At 41.5% G+C, this 16,623-nt stretch overlaps 2 protein-coding genes across 5 annotated transcripts in view; both read left to right on the top strand.

Moving 5' to 3' along the window:
• The window catches only part of LOC125764323 (GATA-binding factor A), a 33,986-nt gene extending 22,511 nt beyond the window's left edge, over positions 1-11,475 (top strand). The window contains exons 2-6 of one of the 4 annotated variants that reach the window (XM_049428469.1): positions 7,241-7,495; positions 7,655-7,759; positions 8,132-8,310; positions 9,363-9,624; positions 9,694-11,475. In XM_049428469.1, coding sequence (XP_049284426.1) covers positions 7,282-7,495; positions 7,655-7,759; positions 8,132-8,310; positions 9,363-9,624; positions 9,694-10,529 — 1,596 coding nt within the window. In that variant the 5' untranslated portion in view covers positions 7,241-7,281 and the 3' untranslated portion in view covers positions 10,530-11,475. Of the gene's footprint in view, positions 1-7,240; positions 7,496-7,654; positions 7,774-8,131; positions 8,311-9,362; positions 9,625-9,693 lie in introns of all 4 variants that reach the window. The other 3 variants (XM_049428470.1, XM_049428471.1, XM_049428473.1) reach the window with 3 other exon arrangements.
• A 1,125-nt stretch (positions 11,476-12,600) lies between these two features.
• Positions 12,601-16,586, top strand: LOC125764380 (uncharacterized). Its single transcript, XM_049428549.1, is given in 5 exon segments — positions 12,601-14,272; positions 14,398-14,523; positions 15,420-15,606; positions 15,709-16,136; positions 16,138-16,586. Coding segments are annotated over 5 exon segments (1,053 nt in total). The 5' UTR covers positions 12,601-14,136; the 3' UTR covers positions 16,314-16,586.
• The last annotated feature ends 37 nt before the right edge of the window (positions 16,587-16,623 follow it).

The following is a 16,623-nucleotide window of genomic DNA, read 5'->3' on the forward strand; positions in this document are numbered from 1 at the left end:
GCTCAATAAAATCGTTCGCCAGTTATGTGATGCAGCCTAATTCTAATTCTACGCACTCAAAGCTTCTTGTTTCAGGGCTTGTTTCGGTCGGTTTTACGACTCTACATCCAATGAACGTATGCGGCGTGTAAAGAGTTTCTGTTGTTGGGGGTGTTTTTTTTTCTTCTCCTGGGTGTGTTGCGTCGCTCTACTCTTCTACAAAGCAGCTCGTTTGCACGTATTTGAGTAAAAAAAATTATATAGATGAGGGTTATAAAGTTTAGTCTATTCCAAGTCGTAAAACTGTTCCTTTCGTTTGGTGGTGTTATCGGTAAAGTTTTACGACTCGCTGATAGCTAGCGTTAGCGAACCAGTTGGGTAGAAGTATCCGGATGAGGTTGTGCTGTTGTGTGTTTTATTCAATTTGAAGTAGTTTTCTGCGAAGCTTCAGTTCGGGGCAGTTGAGAGATGGATCATAAAATTATGAATACATTTTTCGTTCCCAGGACATGGTAAGTGCAGCAAGCAAATCAAAAAACTATAAAATTAAAGAATATCTTTGATGTATTGGTATGGGGGCAGGTCTTCCAAAGCCTGCCGTTAGAACGGCTTGAAGTTTGAGAGTTAGAAGCTCTCTTTTTTTTACGAGAAATTAAAAGAAATGGTTGATAACGTCACTAATGGTACGAAGTGGTGATGAAATATTTGACTAGAGCGTATTTTTTATATGAGATATGCATAAGTAGTGTAAGCAGTTCCTTTTTTTGTTTAGAATAATTTTATGAGCGGAATAATAATTGAGTAGAAACATTTGTTTGATATTTTATTCGAGGAATGTCGAAAGGAAATTAAGTTTTTGACGTAAGAATGCTACTTAGAAGCTTTGTTTATATGTCAAATGCAACATTTTCGTTGTGTTGCATGTCTTGGAAGCTTTTATCCACAATATTTCTATAAGATTAATATTTGTCTAACAAAGTCCCCCAAAAACGAGAGTTTGGTAATTAATGCTGTAAGGCTTTGTAATCGAAAACTAATTAAATTATATTTTATAGAGCAGCTAAAAGAAATTAGAAAGAATTTACTTATTTTGCACAGCTTTTTATATTACGAATTTAAAAAATGTTTGTATTTTTGTAAATGAAAATAACTGTTAAAAAAATGAACAGTTTGTACAATCAAATCATTAACTATCTTTTCCGAGAGGTAGAAGATCAATGTTTTTGTCGAGAAAATCGAGTCGAGAAGTGATTTAGAAATAAAGTAAATACACTTTTTCTCAATTAATTATTAAAGTGTTCAGATCAGACCTTTTAGCAATCAATAACATCTTACTAAGCGCTTTAGAACTCTGGCTCCCTATATGAATGTTAAACATTGTTCTTTTGAAGTTTTAAAGAAAAACCAGAAGTGAACAAAGTTTCTCTCTTACAGGCTTAACGACTTCTAGAGGATACGCCGGCCATTTCTGACTTACTGGCCATATTTTTACCACATATCTGGAGAGTCACTCCTTGCAACGCAGTAATGGTAAAGATGGGATTTGATCGCCGGTCTTGCCGTGTTGAACCGGCACCGTTTATTACTTACACCACCGGGTCGCAATTAAGTGAAAAAATACTGCTACCGAAAATGCGCCTAAAGATTATAAGAAGTTGCTATACTTCCATTTGCTTGCTATATTGTATTGTATCAAGTCCGTGGACACCATTTTTGTTTCGTTCGTAGCCTTTTGCTTGTTATAAGAACAAATGAAAATGCAAAAAATAAACAGCATCTGGTCTCTTTTTGCAGAGTGCGATCATAATTTTTAAGGATTATAATTTATGTTTGCAACCGTGCATAATAAATTATCCGTTCCAACGCCCCATACAGACCCCTTCGGCACAGTAAAACTGCACTTCCCCAACCTTCCAACGATCGAGTACTCGAGCGTTCGGAAAGCGATCATTTTAGCCGCGAATGGAGAACATAAAGCGGCATAAAACCGATTCCTGAAGGTGGAAGTCAAAGAATTCTGGAAGGATACAGACGAAGTTGCAAAAAAATCCCAACGATCAAAAACACGAACCTTCCGTAAAACCGTGAGTTTAGCCTTTCTTCACCATCATTGGCCGGTTTAAATTCGTTCCAGCCTTTTCCAACGATCGATCTCCTGCTAGAGTGGCAGGACTGTGTTAAGTGGCTTTAGCGAGCAGGCAGGTAGGGTGACAGGGATCTTCGGAATCTTCATCTTTCATCGCATTTATTGTCGATTCTCCGTCGTTTACAATGCGGCGCGTTGGTTAGATTCCGCGATCGCGCGACCGAACGAAACGCGGCATAAGATGAACGAGAATAAATGTGTTCGGTTGGTTAAATCCCTATGGTGGGCTTTGTCTTTCACTTGTCTTTCAGGTGGGATAGAAGATCGTTTGCTTTCTGGTTACATATTCTGGCCGTAGTTGGTACGTGATCGAGGGGTAGTCGCGAACGGTGGCGGATTCCGGCGGTGTTGAGACTGTGGCCGGACTGTTCTTATTGGTTGGAAAGCCGCGACCGTGGTTATGCTCGTGGTTATGTTGCTTTCCCGTGGATGGCTAATCGCACCAGCGAATGAGCTTACGGCGGATAAAAAAGCAAAAAAGTAACTCTGTTTGAATATGTTTGGAAAAGAAAACCACGTACCAGTACCGGAACCGAGAGATCGGAAAAGCGATCATTGGACAGTGGCGTAAAAGACAGTGTTGACAACAGACAGTACGAGAAAAATTTTTACTTAAAAAACGAAACCTGGAACATACGGAACATACGGAAGAGGCCATCTGAAACGGCTTCTTAAGAGCTTACCGAGGGGCCACCTTGCGGGACAGGGCGGCACACCGAGTGGCGCCTCGCTGGTCGATAAGAACCTTAATGGAAAGAATCTGTTTTATGTTTTGGAACGCCGCGAGACACGTTTGGCTTTTTTGTTCGTGTTTCTGGGTCTGTACCGGCGACCACCACCATGCAACGCTTTGCATCATGCGCCAAACACTTATCGGATCCGATTGTCAGTCTCGAGCGCGAGCGACTTTTCGATGGCAATTGGGGTGGAAGGAATGCAATGAAATATATGCTCCCTAACGCGTTTGGCTTAGTGCATTTTCGTTCAGATCCCGATGCTGTGATGGGTTGCATGATTCGAACTGAAAAAAAAGATACGTCATTAGGGGGAAAGGTTAGAAGGAATAGAGTATTAGAGAAATTGGAATGTTTTTTTCCTGTTTTTAAAGTAATAAAGTTAATTATTAGATTATGAGAAGTTCACGACAGATATTAGCAAAATCGTGTTTTGTATTTTGTAAATTTTCTTATGCAGAAGAAAATGTTGTTTAATCACTTTAATTGAGATTAAAGGTCGAATAAATTAAATCTTACGAGTGAGTGAGCTTACTTGAGTCTCAATGAAGAGCTTAAATGATACATTAGTGATTTAACTCACTCTCATTGGTTTAGAACAATCTTCAGATCTCTTCTCATAAGTTTAAGTTTAAGTAATAATTAATTCTTTTAACTAAATCACTCTGATTTCCTTCATTTCATTGAGACATTCTTTCCATGACTAACCTTTTTTAAAATCAACACATTGGAAACAAATTGAATCGTTTTGTCAATTATATTGAACCTTAAAGATTTTATTCTTTGATTATGTAGAATATTGTAAATTTAAATTGATAGAAAAAGTGGATAAAAAAAACCAAAATCCGATAAGTTCTACGAAATCAAAACATATTGTTCCCGTGTCTTGTTTTGCCGCCGGTAGCAAAAGATTACTAGTCAAACAGAGCGCCGCTTAGGAAAAAAGGGTGCCAAAAACACATGTCATCTGTCAAGCATAACCAGCGAACGGATAGCACGACTCTGACGACCGAACGAACGATAGCGAGATATTTATCGCACCTGATAACGATCTCGTAGCAGATCACGTTTCCTGCCACAAGAGCTCTCGGTGTTTACCGCTTTGAAGGTGAATAGTACGGTGATAGAAAGTGACACACGGAGACAGCCTCATCAAGCTTTTGGAGAGCTAAAGAGTAAGGATGAGGATGAAATCGCAACATGATAGCTTTGAGCTATAATAACGTAAGGTACTTGTGAACAGTTTAAACCGCCTTTCCCAAAAAACGCCACTACTTCCCAGTGGCAGTAAAGTGTTTGTGCGATCGTGCGCTTGAGGATGGAGCGACTGCACAGTCGGTTGAACTTGATCGTACGGGTTATCAGGGTGTGTAGAACAATTTCCAAGGAAACTTTTGCAGCTGTCCTCCAGCACGATAAGACGCACGACATTGCGTAAAAAAAATACAAACCTGAAAAACGCCCTCATACGGCAATAAAAAAATATGTCTCCGACGAAACACAGGAAACGGTATTGTGGTAACTTACCAGGAAGCTACGAAGAAATGGTAATTGCTCACCGTCTAGAACCCGCAGTCACGGTATGGTTAATTGCAAAAGGACAAGCGAAGTGCACAAATTGTACTGCAGTACTCCGAATGAAACAATACTGGCCCCAGTGGGTTCTGATGGTTAATTTACCTGGCCGGATCGAGCAAACCGTTCTGAGGCGCTTGTTCATCCATCCGTACAGGGTGCCGTGCGCATCGGAGTTGATGTGCTGGCACTTCATGTCTACTGTGGCTTATCATAATGGTGTGCTGGTAATATGCCACTCCACCGAACCCGGGGGCGGAAGTTATGAATTACAAAAACACAAAAAAGAATAACGCACAAAAACGTTCGTTTCCTCGTAGTTGGGCACTGTCTGTGCCCTTATCAAAGATATGCTGGTACGACGCTAGTTGATCATTTCTCGCTTGATTCATTATGGGTTCTGTTTATGCGTTACAGGCCGTCGTATTGTTTTTACGTCTGGTTTTTGTCATCCACCATCGTGCACAGTGGTGCTTTGTTGATGTTGCCAACCAAAAAAAAAAACAACCCTTTTAATGTAGCCATTCAGCGATAACGACTCCACTGGGACTGTTGGGTGTAAGGGTACCAACAACTAAACCCAAGGGTCGACACGGACACGGACGTGTGGCTCCAGGAGCGGCACATATATCTAGCACGCTTCCAGCAAAACCGATCCCCGAACCGATAGCATGTCTGATGGAAAGAAAGTACCGACTGCTGCTATTGGTACAAAATTTAGTGTCCAAACCGATGGTGAAGTTAGTTCGTTGCGCGGGTGCGATAAGGAGATGTGCAAATTGTTGCGTGCAGTATTTCGCCGAACGTGTAATGGCGTTCGTTTCGTGCTCGGGAACATCCATTTGCTGTGTTCCCTTGTATAGCGCTTTCTGGTTCTCGACAGGACGATCAAAACGCACTAGTGTGACAGATACAGAGGGCTCTACGGTTCCGTACAGTGTGGCCGGGCATGGCTGCAAGTTAATCGCATTCGATATAAAGTGATCGAGGAAATGAACTGTGATCTTTCGGTGGCGTAAATTTCTGGGGTTGGTGAAAATGGACATTTGGCGTTGCTAATCTTAATTCCAATTTATGGTACTTTGATGAGCGGTTCGGATGCTTTCTGAAGTTTACACCGAGTGGAATGGAAATAGTTTGTTGTGCTGCTCACAAATGAACTGTGAACGAGTGGCTTCTTCAAGGGACATCATTTTCTGTTCTACGACCAAAATTGAGGTTTTCTTCAAGAAATGTTATATAAGTGCAAAAATTTTGGATAAACATTGGTGAGGTATTTGTGTACATTTTAATTACCTCAATTTTTGACGTAAGTTTTTGCCCAGTTCCTTACATGGCTTATATGTATGTTACATGTATTTAAAAAGTTCGTGGTATAGGGATCATGGGATCGTTAATCCATTTTTATAGAATTTGCAATTTTGTTTCCAGAGGTGCAAAAATCCTTTCCCGAGCTGTTTTTTTTTCGAATTTTCTGTTTTGTTTTCTTTGTTACATTATTTACATAATTAAAAACGTATGTAAAAAAAGTGCATAGAAAGAAGCTTTTTAAATGTGTTTTTCAGTGTTTTAACAAACACCTGCCGATCGAACATTTAAAAAGGACATTATCAATATTTAAACAATGAGAACTAATACAATTTTTGTTTTGAGCATAACTCGCAATGAGGAACTGCTGTATAATTCTTCTTACTTCTTGGCTTGACGACCTCTAAGATAATGATGGACATTTCTGGTTTATTCGACTAATTTTTACCACATTGTCGGATAGTCATCCCTTGCTACGGGGGACACGGTCCAGATGGGATTTGAGACCTGGTCCTGTCGTGTCGAACTGGCACCGTTTATTACATACACCACCGGGCACTTCCGCTGCTGTACAATTATGTGTTTCAAATATCTATTGAAATCTTTTAATACCTTTAAAAATTTTGAAAGTGAAAGAAAATGTGCCGTAACCAGTTGATCATAGGGGGTTTTTTTTAACAAATTTACAATACAATCTACATTTTTGATCCTACATTCATACTTCGTCACTAATGTTATGAATCATATTATGAAAATATCATTTGAATCACGATAGGTTTAATTTCATTTTCTTTCCATATTATTTTCTTTTCTTTTAAAGTCTGTGTCAGTCCTATAACTTTGAAAGAACTGATATATAATCATTTAAATATTAGGTTGTTCTCACATATTAGGTTTTTCTGAATATTCCGTACATTACATTAAAACATTACGTTCTGTTAACATTAAAGGTTTTCTAACTGATAAGAAGGAATTCAATAATAATTTCACTATGTCGAAGCTATTCACAATTTCTATGGACAGTTTCTTCCTTTATTCTGTATGGTTACTGGAGTTAGAAGATGCTTATTGCATCATGCTAACGTCATTCAGTGTCTATTATTAGACGTTCTGAACTGCTGTTTGATGATTCTATCATGCACTGTACATTTTTATCCACGGCATAAATACTCGAAAAAAATGTACTTCATTTGTCAAACCATGGCACAGTTGGTATTTGCAGGGCAAGGCCTCCCACGATGCAGGTGCCGAACCATGTCGGTGAGGTTAACCCTTGTTTAGTTCATTTGGAAGAAAAAGGTCGTGAAAATAGTTCACATTCCAGGGCACACCAGCAATCTGTCATCACTATCGTTCGAACACATTTTTCCGCCTGTCGTTGGTTCATGATCGTGAGGAAAATTCGTGCATTTCTGTGCACTAAATAATGTATTTTCCCTTCCCGTCTCCACGTATTGACTTTCTCCTTCTTTCGTGGTGTTTTTTTTTGGTTTTACAGAGTGTAACATCGACGACGACGACGGAGTTCCGGCTAGGATCATGTTTCACACGTCTGCCGCATACTCCGACATGACGGCAGCTGTGGTTGCAACTGGGAACACGGGCTCCTACCATCAGTCAGCAGCGGCAGCCGCGGCAGCAGCCGCCAACGCACCCGTTTATGTGCCGTCGAGCCGTGCCCTGCCCCACTCCCAGTACGGTGCCCATTCGGCCAACTTTTCCACACAAAATGGCTGGCCGGCGGATGGATTTGGTAAGTGCAACGTTCATGACCGTCGACGTGCGGACACGCTCGACCAGTTTTGTGGTGCAATTTTGCCCACGATCCGCCATTTGCTATTTTGTCTGATTTTCTCTCCCGTTTCCTTTCCTCGTCGCCTTTTTTTCGTTTGGTGGGGCGAAACACGTACAGGCACGACGCATACGCAGCTTCCACCCCAGTTCTATGCGCAGAACGTGATGATGGGTTCCTGGCGCGCCTACGATCCGACTGGCTTTCAGCGCACCTCACCATATGGTAATTTGAAAAAGGTAATAGCCACTAGCGAATAAATCAAACTAAAACACACTTTTCTCTTTCCCTCCCGGTTTTTCGCCGTTTTCTTCCCATTCGTGGACTTTTTGCGAAATCGTGGCGATGGCTCCACATTCACGTTCTAAACAAACGAACAATTCTCTCTCGCTCGCGTTCTCTCTCTCGCTCACATTTTCCAAAAAAAAAATGCGGAAAACGTATGTCCTTACTTACGGTTATACTATTCGCACCCTTTCAAACCAATCCCCGTTTCAAAACTACCTCCCCTGCGCCTTTGCGTATTGCGATTGTTCGGGAAAACATAAAACCAAATCTCAAAAAATCGAATCAAAATCACACGCAATCAACACGCAGACAGCGCAATGGATTTCCAATTCGGCGAGGGAAGAGAATGTGTGAATTGTGGGGCCATTTCAACACCGCTCTGGCGTCGGGACGGCACCGGCCACTATCTCTGCAATGCATGCGGGCTCTATCACAAGATGAACGGTATGAACCGTCCGTTGATAAAGCCCAGCAAGAGACTGGTGAGTGTGAGTATCCAATTTCTGTCATTGTTAATTTTTTTATGTTATTGTCATAACGTTTAGCATCTTGCGGCCTAGCGGGTTTCAGGAAAGGGATGAAAAGGTTAGGAAATTTGGGCAAAAGATCATAAAAAGAGGAGCAATTTGAGGTTTTAACGCATCATCCTATGATTATATTTGCAAAATTTAAAATGAGATGATTTTAGCAAAGAACCAGAAGTAACCAAACTTAAAGTTCTGTACACCCTTCGGGCTGAGCTGGTTTGCAGTGATTTTTTTTGAGGTGGGGTAAGAAGAGGTTTGTGCTCATAATTTTAGGAATAGAAAACTAAATTTTAACTTCGAAGCATTGCAAATAGTTCACAAATTACTAAATTAAATTTGAATTATTAGAAATAAATTTGGCCATCGTTATACGCCCGGTTAGACCATAATTCTCCATGTCGGAAGATTTGAAATGTGTCGGAATGGGTCTTGTCTCTGCTAAACGTCTGCTGCCCTCTAGCGGTGGTGTCAAACAACATGGATGGTTTGAATTTTCCGAATTGCTTTGTATGTTTCACGTATTATGAATTTAATTTTATTATTTTTTTTACTCAAATATTTTTAAACCCTATTAGAGAAATGTTAGAAATATCATGATACAACTGTTAGAAAAAATTAAATAAGGAAAAAATACTCTAAAAGTTTACAGTAACGTTTTCAGTATATATTCAATTTTCTCATGGGAAGGAAGAAAGGAAATGTTTAAATTAATATGTTAATATGCGCGTTAAAGAATTTTGATGCTCTCTGTATGCTCGATAGAAAAACAATCAGCATGGAACGATAAATTGGAAGCATCGCTTATCGCTTCCATTCCTTCGGTGCTCCTCTCTCTCTCTCAGGTTGCCGGTGTTGAATTTGGCTCGATGCTTTTTGGGGGTGTCGATATTGTACAAAAAAAAACAAAACAACAGTCATAACTGATATGAGACTCCCCTTTGTTCTCTCTCTCTCTCTCTCTCTCTCTCTCTCTCTCTCTCTCCAATGTTCCCATTTCCGGTTCGTTTTTTTAGCAGACTGCCACGCGACGATTAGGACTGTGCTGCACGAACTGTGGAACGCGTACGACAACCCTTTGGCGGCGCAATAACGATGGCGAGCCGGTATGTAACGCGTGCGGACTATACTTCAAGCTGCATGGAGTGAACAGACCGTTGGCAATGCGCAAGGATGGCATACAGACGCGTAAGCGTAAGCCGAAGAAAACGGGTGGATCCGGTTCGACGGACGTAATGGCGCTGGTGGGTGGTAAAAAGGATGATGGAATTGGTGACGGTAAGTGTGAAATGTGAATGCTGATGGTGAGAAAATGAGTGACTAACAAGCAATATTTTCGTTTTTCAGGTTTGCTGCAAACCGATCGCAATGGCAACTCGAAGAATCTCACCGGAAGTCCAAAGTCACAAAACCTTTCGTCTCCTGCAATTCGTTCCCTGCACATTTCACCCCATCACGGGCAGTCGTATAATCTGCCATCGTCACTCGGATCGTCACATCATGGTGGTAGTGGATCGTTAGGGTCGTTAGTAGGAAAGTACGATCTTTCGGCCCTTTCGCCACCTGGTTCACTTGGCGGAGTTCCGGGAAGTATCTCGAGTGTTGTGTCTTCGTCAGCGTCCCACCAGCAACATGCAGGACTGAATGCATCACACATCTATACGACACCGAGCTCGAACTCGCTGGCGACCCATCACAGTCACTCGCCCGTCAACGGTTATAATCATGCGTCCGGTGGTTCGACCATTGGCGGTAATACTGGTAGCAGTGGTGGCGGTGGTTCTAACGCTTCCGGTTCATCGAATCTCGGTGGGCTCAGTAACACACCCACCAGCAACACACCATTTGGGCAGATTAAATCGGAATCGAATCCACTGGGTGCATCAACGACACCGACATCCTCCGTACCGTCCAGCAATGGGTATGGGGATTACATGAACAACTGCCTCCAGAGTGGCTACTTTGGCGGAGGTTTCGGTTCGTTACACACCCACCACAGTCCGCACCACGTGTCACCGGGTGTGGGAGGTTCGGTAAATGGAGCGTCCTTGTCACATTCGCATCATGCACACCCGCACCATCATCATCACCATCATCATCATCATCCGACTGCAGCGGATCTGGCTGGATATCATCATCAGCACAACGTCATTCAGGCGGCAAAGTTGATGGCATCTTCTTAAGGTTAAGCAAGCATTAATTAGCCACGTAACAGTATGAGTACTTATGCGAATGTGCAAGAAATTCCAATTTTCCAGTTCCTCGCTTGTCACTTATCCCTTTTTTTTTTGTTACGAATAAGACACTCGAATACCGAAACAAGATCGTGTTGGAACGATCAATACGCTCATCAGATCTTTCGATACATACAGATGGAGTGATGGAGTGATGTCGAAGATTCCAAATGATGTTTAAAGCGGATGGTTTCCAGAAAATTAAAAAAAAACTCATACCAATAGCAGGTATGGTTAAAAGCTGTGACTAAAGGGAGCACATGAGAGCAGAAGTACATGTATGATCGCTAGTATTTTATCTGTATTAACACATACTTAAGCGTTTAGTGAAATGTGACATAACACATCCTTATATCATGAGAAGCTAAGGCATCTGTAAATATATTTAGTAAAAAATACATGTAGGCATTTATATTTACAACGCTAGAAACAAGTGCTTCAAACTTCTTTTTGCTTGCGAAGGAAGGAGTTGTTTAATGATCTTAAAAGCTAAAGCGAATCAGAACGGAAGAAAACACTTTTCACATTTGCATTCCCCGTATAGAGAGAGAGACAGCACTGCGGTTTATGATTGAACTAGCTAGCGAATTAGATTACGAGGTTTAGAAGCGAGCAGAACTTGAACATTAAGCATCTTGTCTAGAATATTTTACCCGGAGTAGACGCAGAAGACGAAGCACCGCTGGCTTCTTTCGTGTTGCAATAATTCAAAATAAAAAAAAAAACAATTAGTTAGGCGTGAGGAATGGAAGTTAGTGATAAACTAAGCCACAAGGTAACAAGTAGCAACATATTTAATATATATGCCGATACAAGGAAACTGTATTACGAACCGTAACGGGAGGTATTTGAATATTTGGACAGAAGTATTGAAGAATAAAGCACTATTAAAGAAGTTTTGGTGTGGTTGTTTATTAGTTTATGACACGTTTTACATGTTTCATTTTGGGTAATTGTTTGTTTAACACGTTGACTGCCACATCAATCACTATTTGACTGACGGGATTATTCCGATCGGGCTGCGCCAGCCACATAGTGGATGACACTTTTTTAACACTAAAAAAGACGAGATACACGACGAGTCTTTCTCCTTTCGCGTACACTTTCTGACACTTTTCTTGTAGTTTATAATTTAATTTTATATTTTTCAATTTTATTATTTATCCTAATTGATCTTTACAGAAAATCAACTTGATTAACAAGTAAAATCTCGAATGTTTTGCGCGACATTTTTAATTTATTTTTTGACCAATAATTTGCAACCGGATTTACTTTTATCAATACCATGCATAACAATAATCCAAGCAACTTTTTTTTCATTTCTTCCAAATTAGTTAGTTTACCTTGTTTCATTCGTGCCAGTTGTGATAATGCAACATTATTCAACTTTTATAAGGCATATTTGTTTGTTTCGGCTACCAAAAGTCCAATGATTCCCTCGTAGATTAACAATCAAAACTATAACATGTTTCGGAGTCATATTTAAAGGCGATCAACTTAGGATGTTTTCTTCCACAAAAGCAAATGAATTTTGTCGACCGATAAATTCACTTCATGCAGTTGATTGGATTGTTGAGGTAAGCCTTCGGTTTTTCTCTCTATTTCTAAGTCCAATTCTCTAAAAATATCTTGAAAGCAAATTAATCACAAACACTATCATTAACATTGTAATTATCAGACTCAGAAACAGAAGATGCTATTGAGTTTCCAAGAAATTAGCAAAACGAATGACATCATAAAATCGGTTCAAAGAGCGATTTAGTGACCTGACGGACAAATCACTAAACATGTACCGTGGCAGTCAACGTGTTGAAGCAATATTTGAGTGAAAAGAAACTTATTTCAACAAATTAAAATACATCAATTTATAAATTTGGCTAAATTTCCCAGCAAAAAATGTAAGGCTATATAGCCTTAGAATAATTTCAAATCTATAGATTTTTTTGAAAAGAAACATATTTCAACAAATTCGCATTGAAATACGTCAGTTTATAAATTTTGCTCAATTTCTCAACAAGAAAGCTAAGGCTATAGCCTTAGGATATTTTCTAATTTAATTTTTTTTTAATTTTTTAATATGTTTTATTCTTTTTTTTATTTAGCTAATATTAATTTCCCTTAAATATTAAAATGTGTGAAGGAAAAAAAATCATAATTAATATAAGTTTGATTTATTTTTTTATGATGAGCATTTAAATATTTATTCTTCTTGTTGTAAGGAAAGTTCTCGCAAAGTAATGTGTACTGTGTTTGATTGACCATGTGCTCGATTCTAATGAGCTGCTGTGACGCTAGACTACTCCGCTCAATGTTTGCTTGCAGTAAATATTCATTCCCTGTACGACACCCGTGGCTGTCTGCGGCGGGCTACACCGAACGATGTGTGTCAACCTTTGCTCATCGATAACGATGTTGCTTCCATGCCTTGAAGTGACATTTTGATGATTCCCCGACAGGCTTCCAAAACCCACATTCCTAGCACCATCGTCTTGTACGGCCACGTGTAGGAAGGATTTTCTTGGAAGGTGTACGAAATCGAAGCGGAAGTAATCCACCGATCGGGTCATGCTCACCGCGATGGTTCGATTGATTGTGCGGAATGAAGAATGACGGTTGATCGATGAAGCGGTGAGATATGTTTTCCATACCGCGTTTCCGACCAGCGCCAATTGATTGTCTCCGATTGTCAATGTCGTACCGGTGCGATTGCATTGATTTGGAGGGAATGGGATTCCTTGTAAAAAGGTGAAAGAATAAGTTCGTATGTATGGCTACCGTGTGGTTTGAGATTCTGAAGGGTGTGTCAGAGTGGGTGGTTTAACTGTTTCTTGTGCCGATTGTTACCGGTTGCGAACAAAGGGAACGTAACGAACGGTAATGGGGACATACAGTTGGGAATGCAAATGTTGTCTTCATCAATAAAATAAGTTATGCTTTGTTAATAATGGGAGGATTTTTCTTTTTCGTTTTTAAGAACAAAGAACCTTAGGAAAATAAATACTTGTAGACCTTGATTTCCAATAAAATTAATATAATAATAATACTTTAGCAAGATCTTCTAACAAGCAATTGAAAATAACGATTTTTTTTCAATTTTTAATATCTTCATAACTTAATATTTTTTTCTATTGAACAAAATGTACTATTTCATGATAAAATGCACAAAACCGAGAGTGTCATCGAAGGTTGCTTTTCACCCTTTGCGCTATGGTTATGACTTGCATACGTGACAACCCCATGTCCGATTATAAGGGCCTTTCAAGTACATAAGGAAAAATAACTACTCCGATTTGACACGGATAAGCCATCATCTTCCAACCGTTCCTTCAAGTCCTTGTCTGCTGATAGTCCAAGACCACGGTTTGTCTATTTAACTAACGCGTTGACCGTCAATGGGAAAGCAAATAATGCATAAATGATTACTGGCGGCGTCTTGTAAGGTGTGAGAAGCAGACTGCTATAATCCGTACCAAACCCCGGAAGTCGGATATAAAATGCTGCTAACAGACGGATCGACCAGGTAGTAGAGTTTTTGGCAACCGGACAAACGGACCGAATGTCCTCGCAAACGCTGGTGTGCCGTGTCTGTGGTGATCGTAGCTCCGGTAAGCACTACGGTACGGTTTGCTGTGATGGGTGCTCTTGCTTTTTCAAGCGTAGTATCCGCAAACGTGCAATGTATGCGTGCATCTGTAAGTGCAGCCATTTAGGGAATTTTGGAACTACCGTCCAGGTTGTAGTTGTATGGGGAGTTGGGCGTACATAATTAAAGGCAACATAAGGCGAGAGAAAATAAACTTCGCTTACTGTTTCGCAGCCGGTCAGGAAGGATGTTCGGTGGATAAGGCACGTCGCAACTGGTGTCCCTTCTGTCGGCTGCAGAAATGCTTTCTGGTGGGCATGAATGCGGCAGCCGTGCAGCAGGAACGTGGCCCCAGAAAGGGTCGGAAATTGGGGTCGCAGAAACTTCACCCAAGAAAGCCATCGAATGGTGAACGGGCGCAAAAAGTGTTACGTGGAACAAATGCAGGTAATTGAAATGACCCAAAACGTCATAAGGTGAAAAGGTTATGATGAAGCATATATGCAAAAAAGGAGGCCATTAGAAGCTTTAAAAATAGACTGAATATCTATAACTCAAAGCGTTTTACTCAATATTTAAAAAACCTCATTCCCAAAACCACATTTGAAATACCAAACCCACGTCGTAATGGCAATGAGACGGGAATGTTCCTACCAAAAGTGTAAGCAACCCCCTTCCACAATGGCCTCATGCATAAGTGGGTGAATAATTGGCGATCCTTCCTTTCCCCCGGTGGTCATACTGGATGCATACACTCGCTGTGGGTGCTTACGCTAATCAACTGTGGTGCTGCATCGTGAGAGCTGGAAGCTTAGTGTTTTGCCAAAGATATGTTTGAAAACGGATTACATTGTTCGGGATACGGGTGTCGGAAATGTGCGAAAGACGACTGACTGGAATCGATGCAGGCAATCACCTGTCTGCTTCAATCAATCCACACTCAACGCATTGTGCTCAAGATAAACGAATTCCGAGTAATGTAATCAATGAAAAGAACCGAAGCAGTTTTGCAGCAGAGCAACCTCCCAAGTCGCTTCCCAAGTACGAGTGAATGTGAAAAACGACCGAGTTTTATACACGCCCCTGCCCGGTTTTCTTACGAGCAACTCTCTCACTCACCGCCAGTTTGCCGTTTTGCAAATAATGCTAATCAAACACCATCATCCTTCGGATGGCAGTTCTTCAATCCGTTCGTCCTTCAGTACCATTGACGTGCGTCCCGTTCTTGTTCTTCTACCTTTTTCCCCCCATCGGAGAAGATGGATTCTCGGTGCAGATTCTATCGCAAGTGCTGATGGCGTGCATCCGGCAAGTGCGTCATAACGAGCACTTTGCCATCTTGAGCCGGATGCAGCAGAACGAGATACTGCGGCACGTGTGGTACGAATGCTTTCTGCTTCGCGTTGCCAACTGGTCCATCGACATATCATCGCTGGTCGAACGGTAAGGAAGCGTGTGACCCCTCCTATCTTGTTCCACCGTTCCTTTAGCAAGTTGCATTTGGTCCTTTTTTTTCTTTTCTTTGGTTCGTCGGTCCATTGTTAGCTGTTGCGACGGTCATCTGCGTTCGGTAGTGGAGGACATTAAGGCATTGCGGGTCGATCTCATCGAACTATCATTGCTCGAGACGTTGATTCTGTGTCGGAAAGGTACGTTACGTTTTGTAAGGAAATATTCCCTTTCCGTATACTCATGCTTCTTTCCTTCCCCTACCCCAATGAAATTGGCCAAACAAAATGGAACGCACCTGGATGGATGGAACGATAACAGAGTACGCACTGAGCGTACGGGAAGCCAACCAGCTGGAACATCTTGCCGACCGGGCTCTTACCGCACTGAGTCACTACAGCTGGCAACAGCAGCCGGGTCACGAACTTACACCGGTGAAGGAGCTTCCGTGTACGACCGGTGCACCGTGTCGGGAAGTCCGGTGCACATCCATCCCCACCGGAGGACTACGGTCGTTGGTAGGCCCGGAGGCGAATGCACATCCTGCCAGCCTCGAACGAGCGTCGGCCCGTTTGGGGAAACTGTTGCTTGGTTTGCGTACCGTGGCGTTGCGTTTTAACGAATTTGCCGTCCGTGCAATGCTGCGGGAGGTAATTAGTGACGATGGGCTGGCACTGGAAACTATTCTAACGAAACTGTAGCAGCCCTCCGGGGTGGAAATGGTGTGCAGACAGGATGCGCACCGTTATTTACCCAATTCCTCCAGGCAACGCATTACGCACTTACACCGCTTCAGGGGGCATGGAATGTGGTTAGTGCGAGTAGAATCTAATTATGTGCACGAAATGCTGTACACTTTCACAGCCAGTGTTTTCGGTGGTAAGGAATCTTGTCCGCTACCTTTGGTTGCCTTGGTTGGTCGAATGTCGTCCGGTGCGAAGGTCAACGCCAATGCTGCAGGACATTGGCATTAAGGTAAGAGTTTGTAATGAAATTACACTAGATGCTGAC

Source organism: Anopheles funestus, chromosome 2RL, assembly GCF_943734845.2.
Source record: "Anopheles funestus chromosome 2RL, idAnoFuneDA-416_04, whole genome shotgun sequence".
NCBI classification, from domain to species: Eukaryota; Metazoa; Arthropoda; class Insecta; order Diptera; family Culicidae; genus Anopheles; species Anopheles funestus.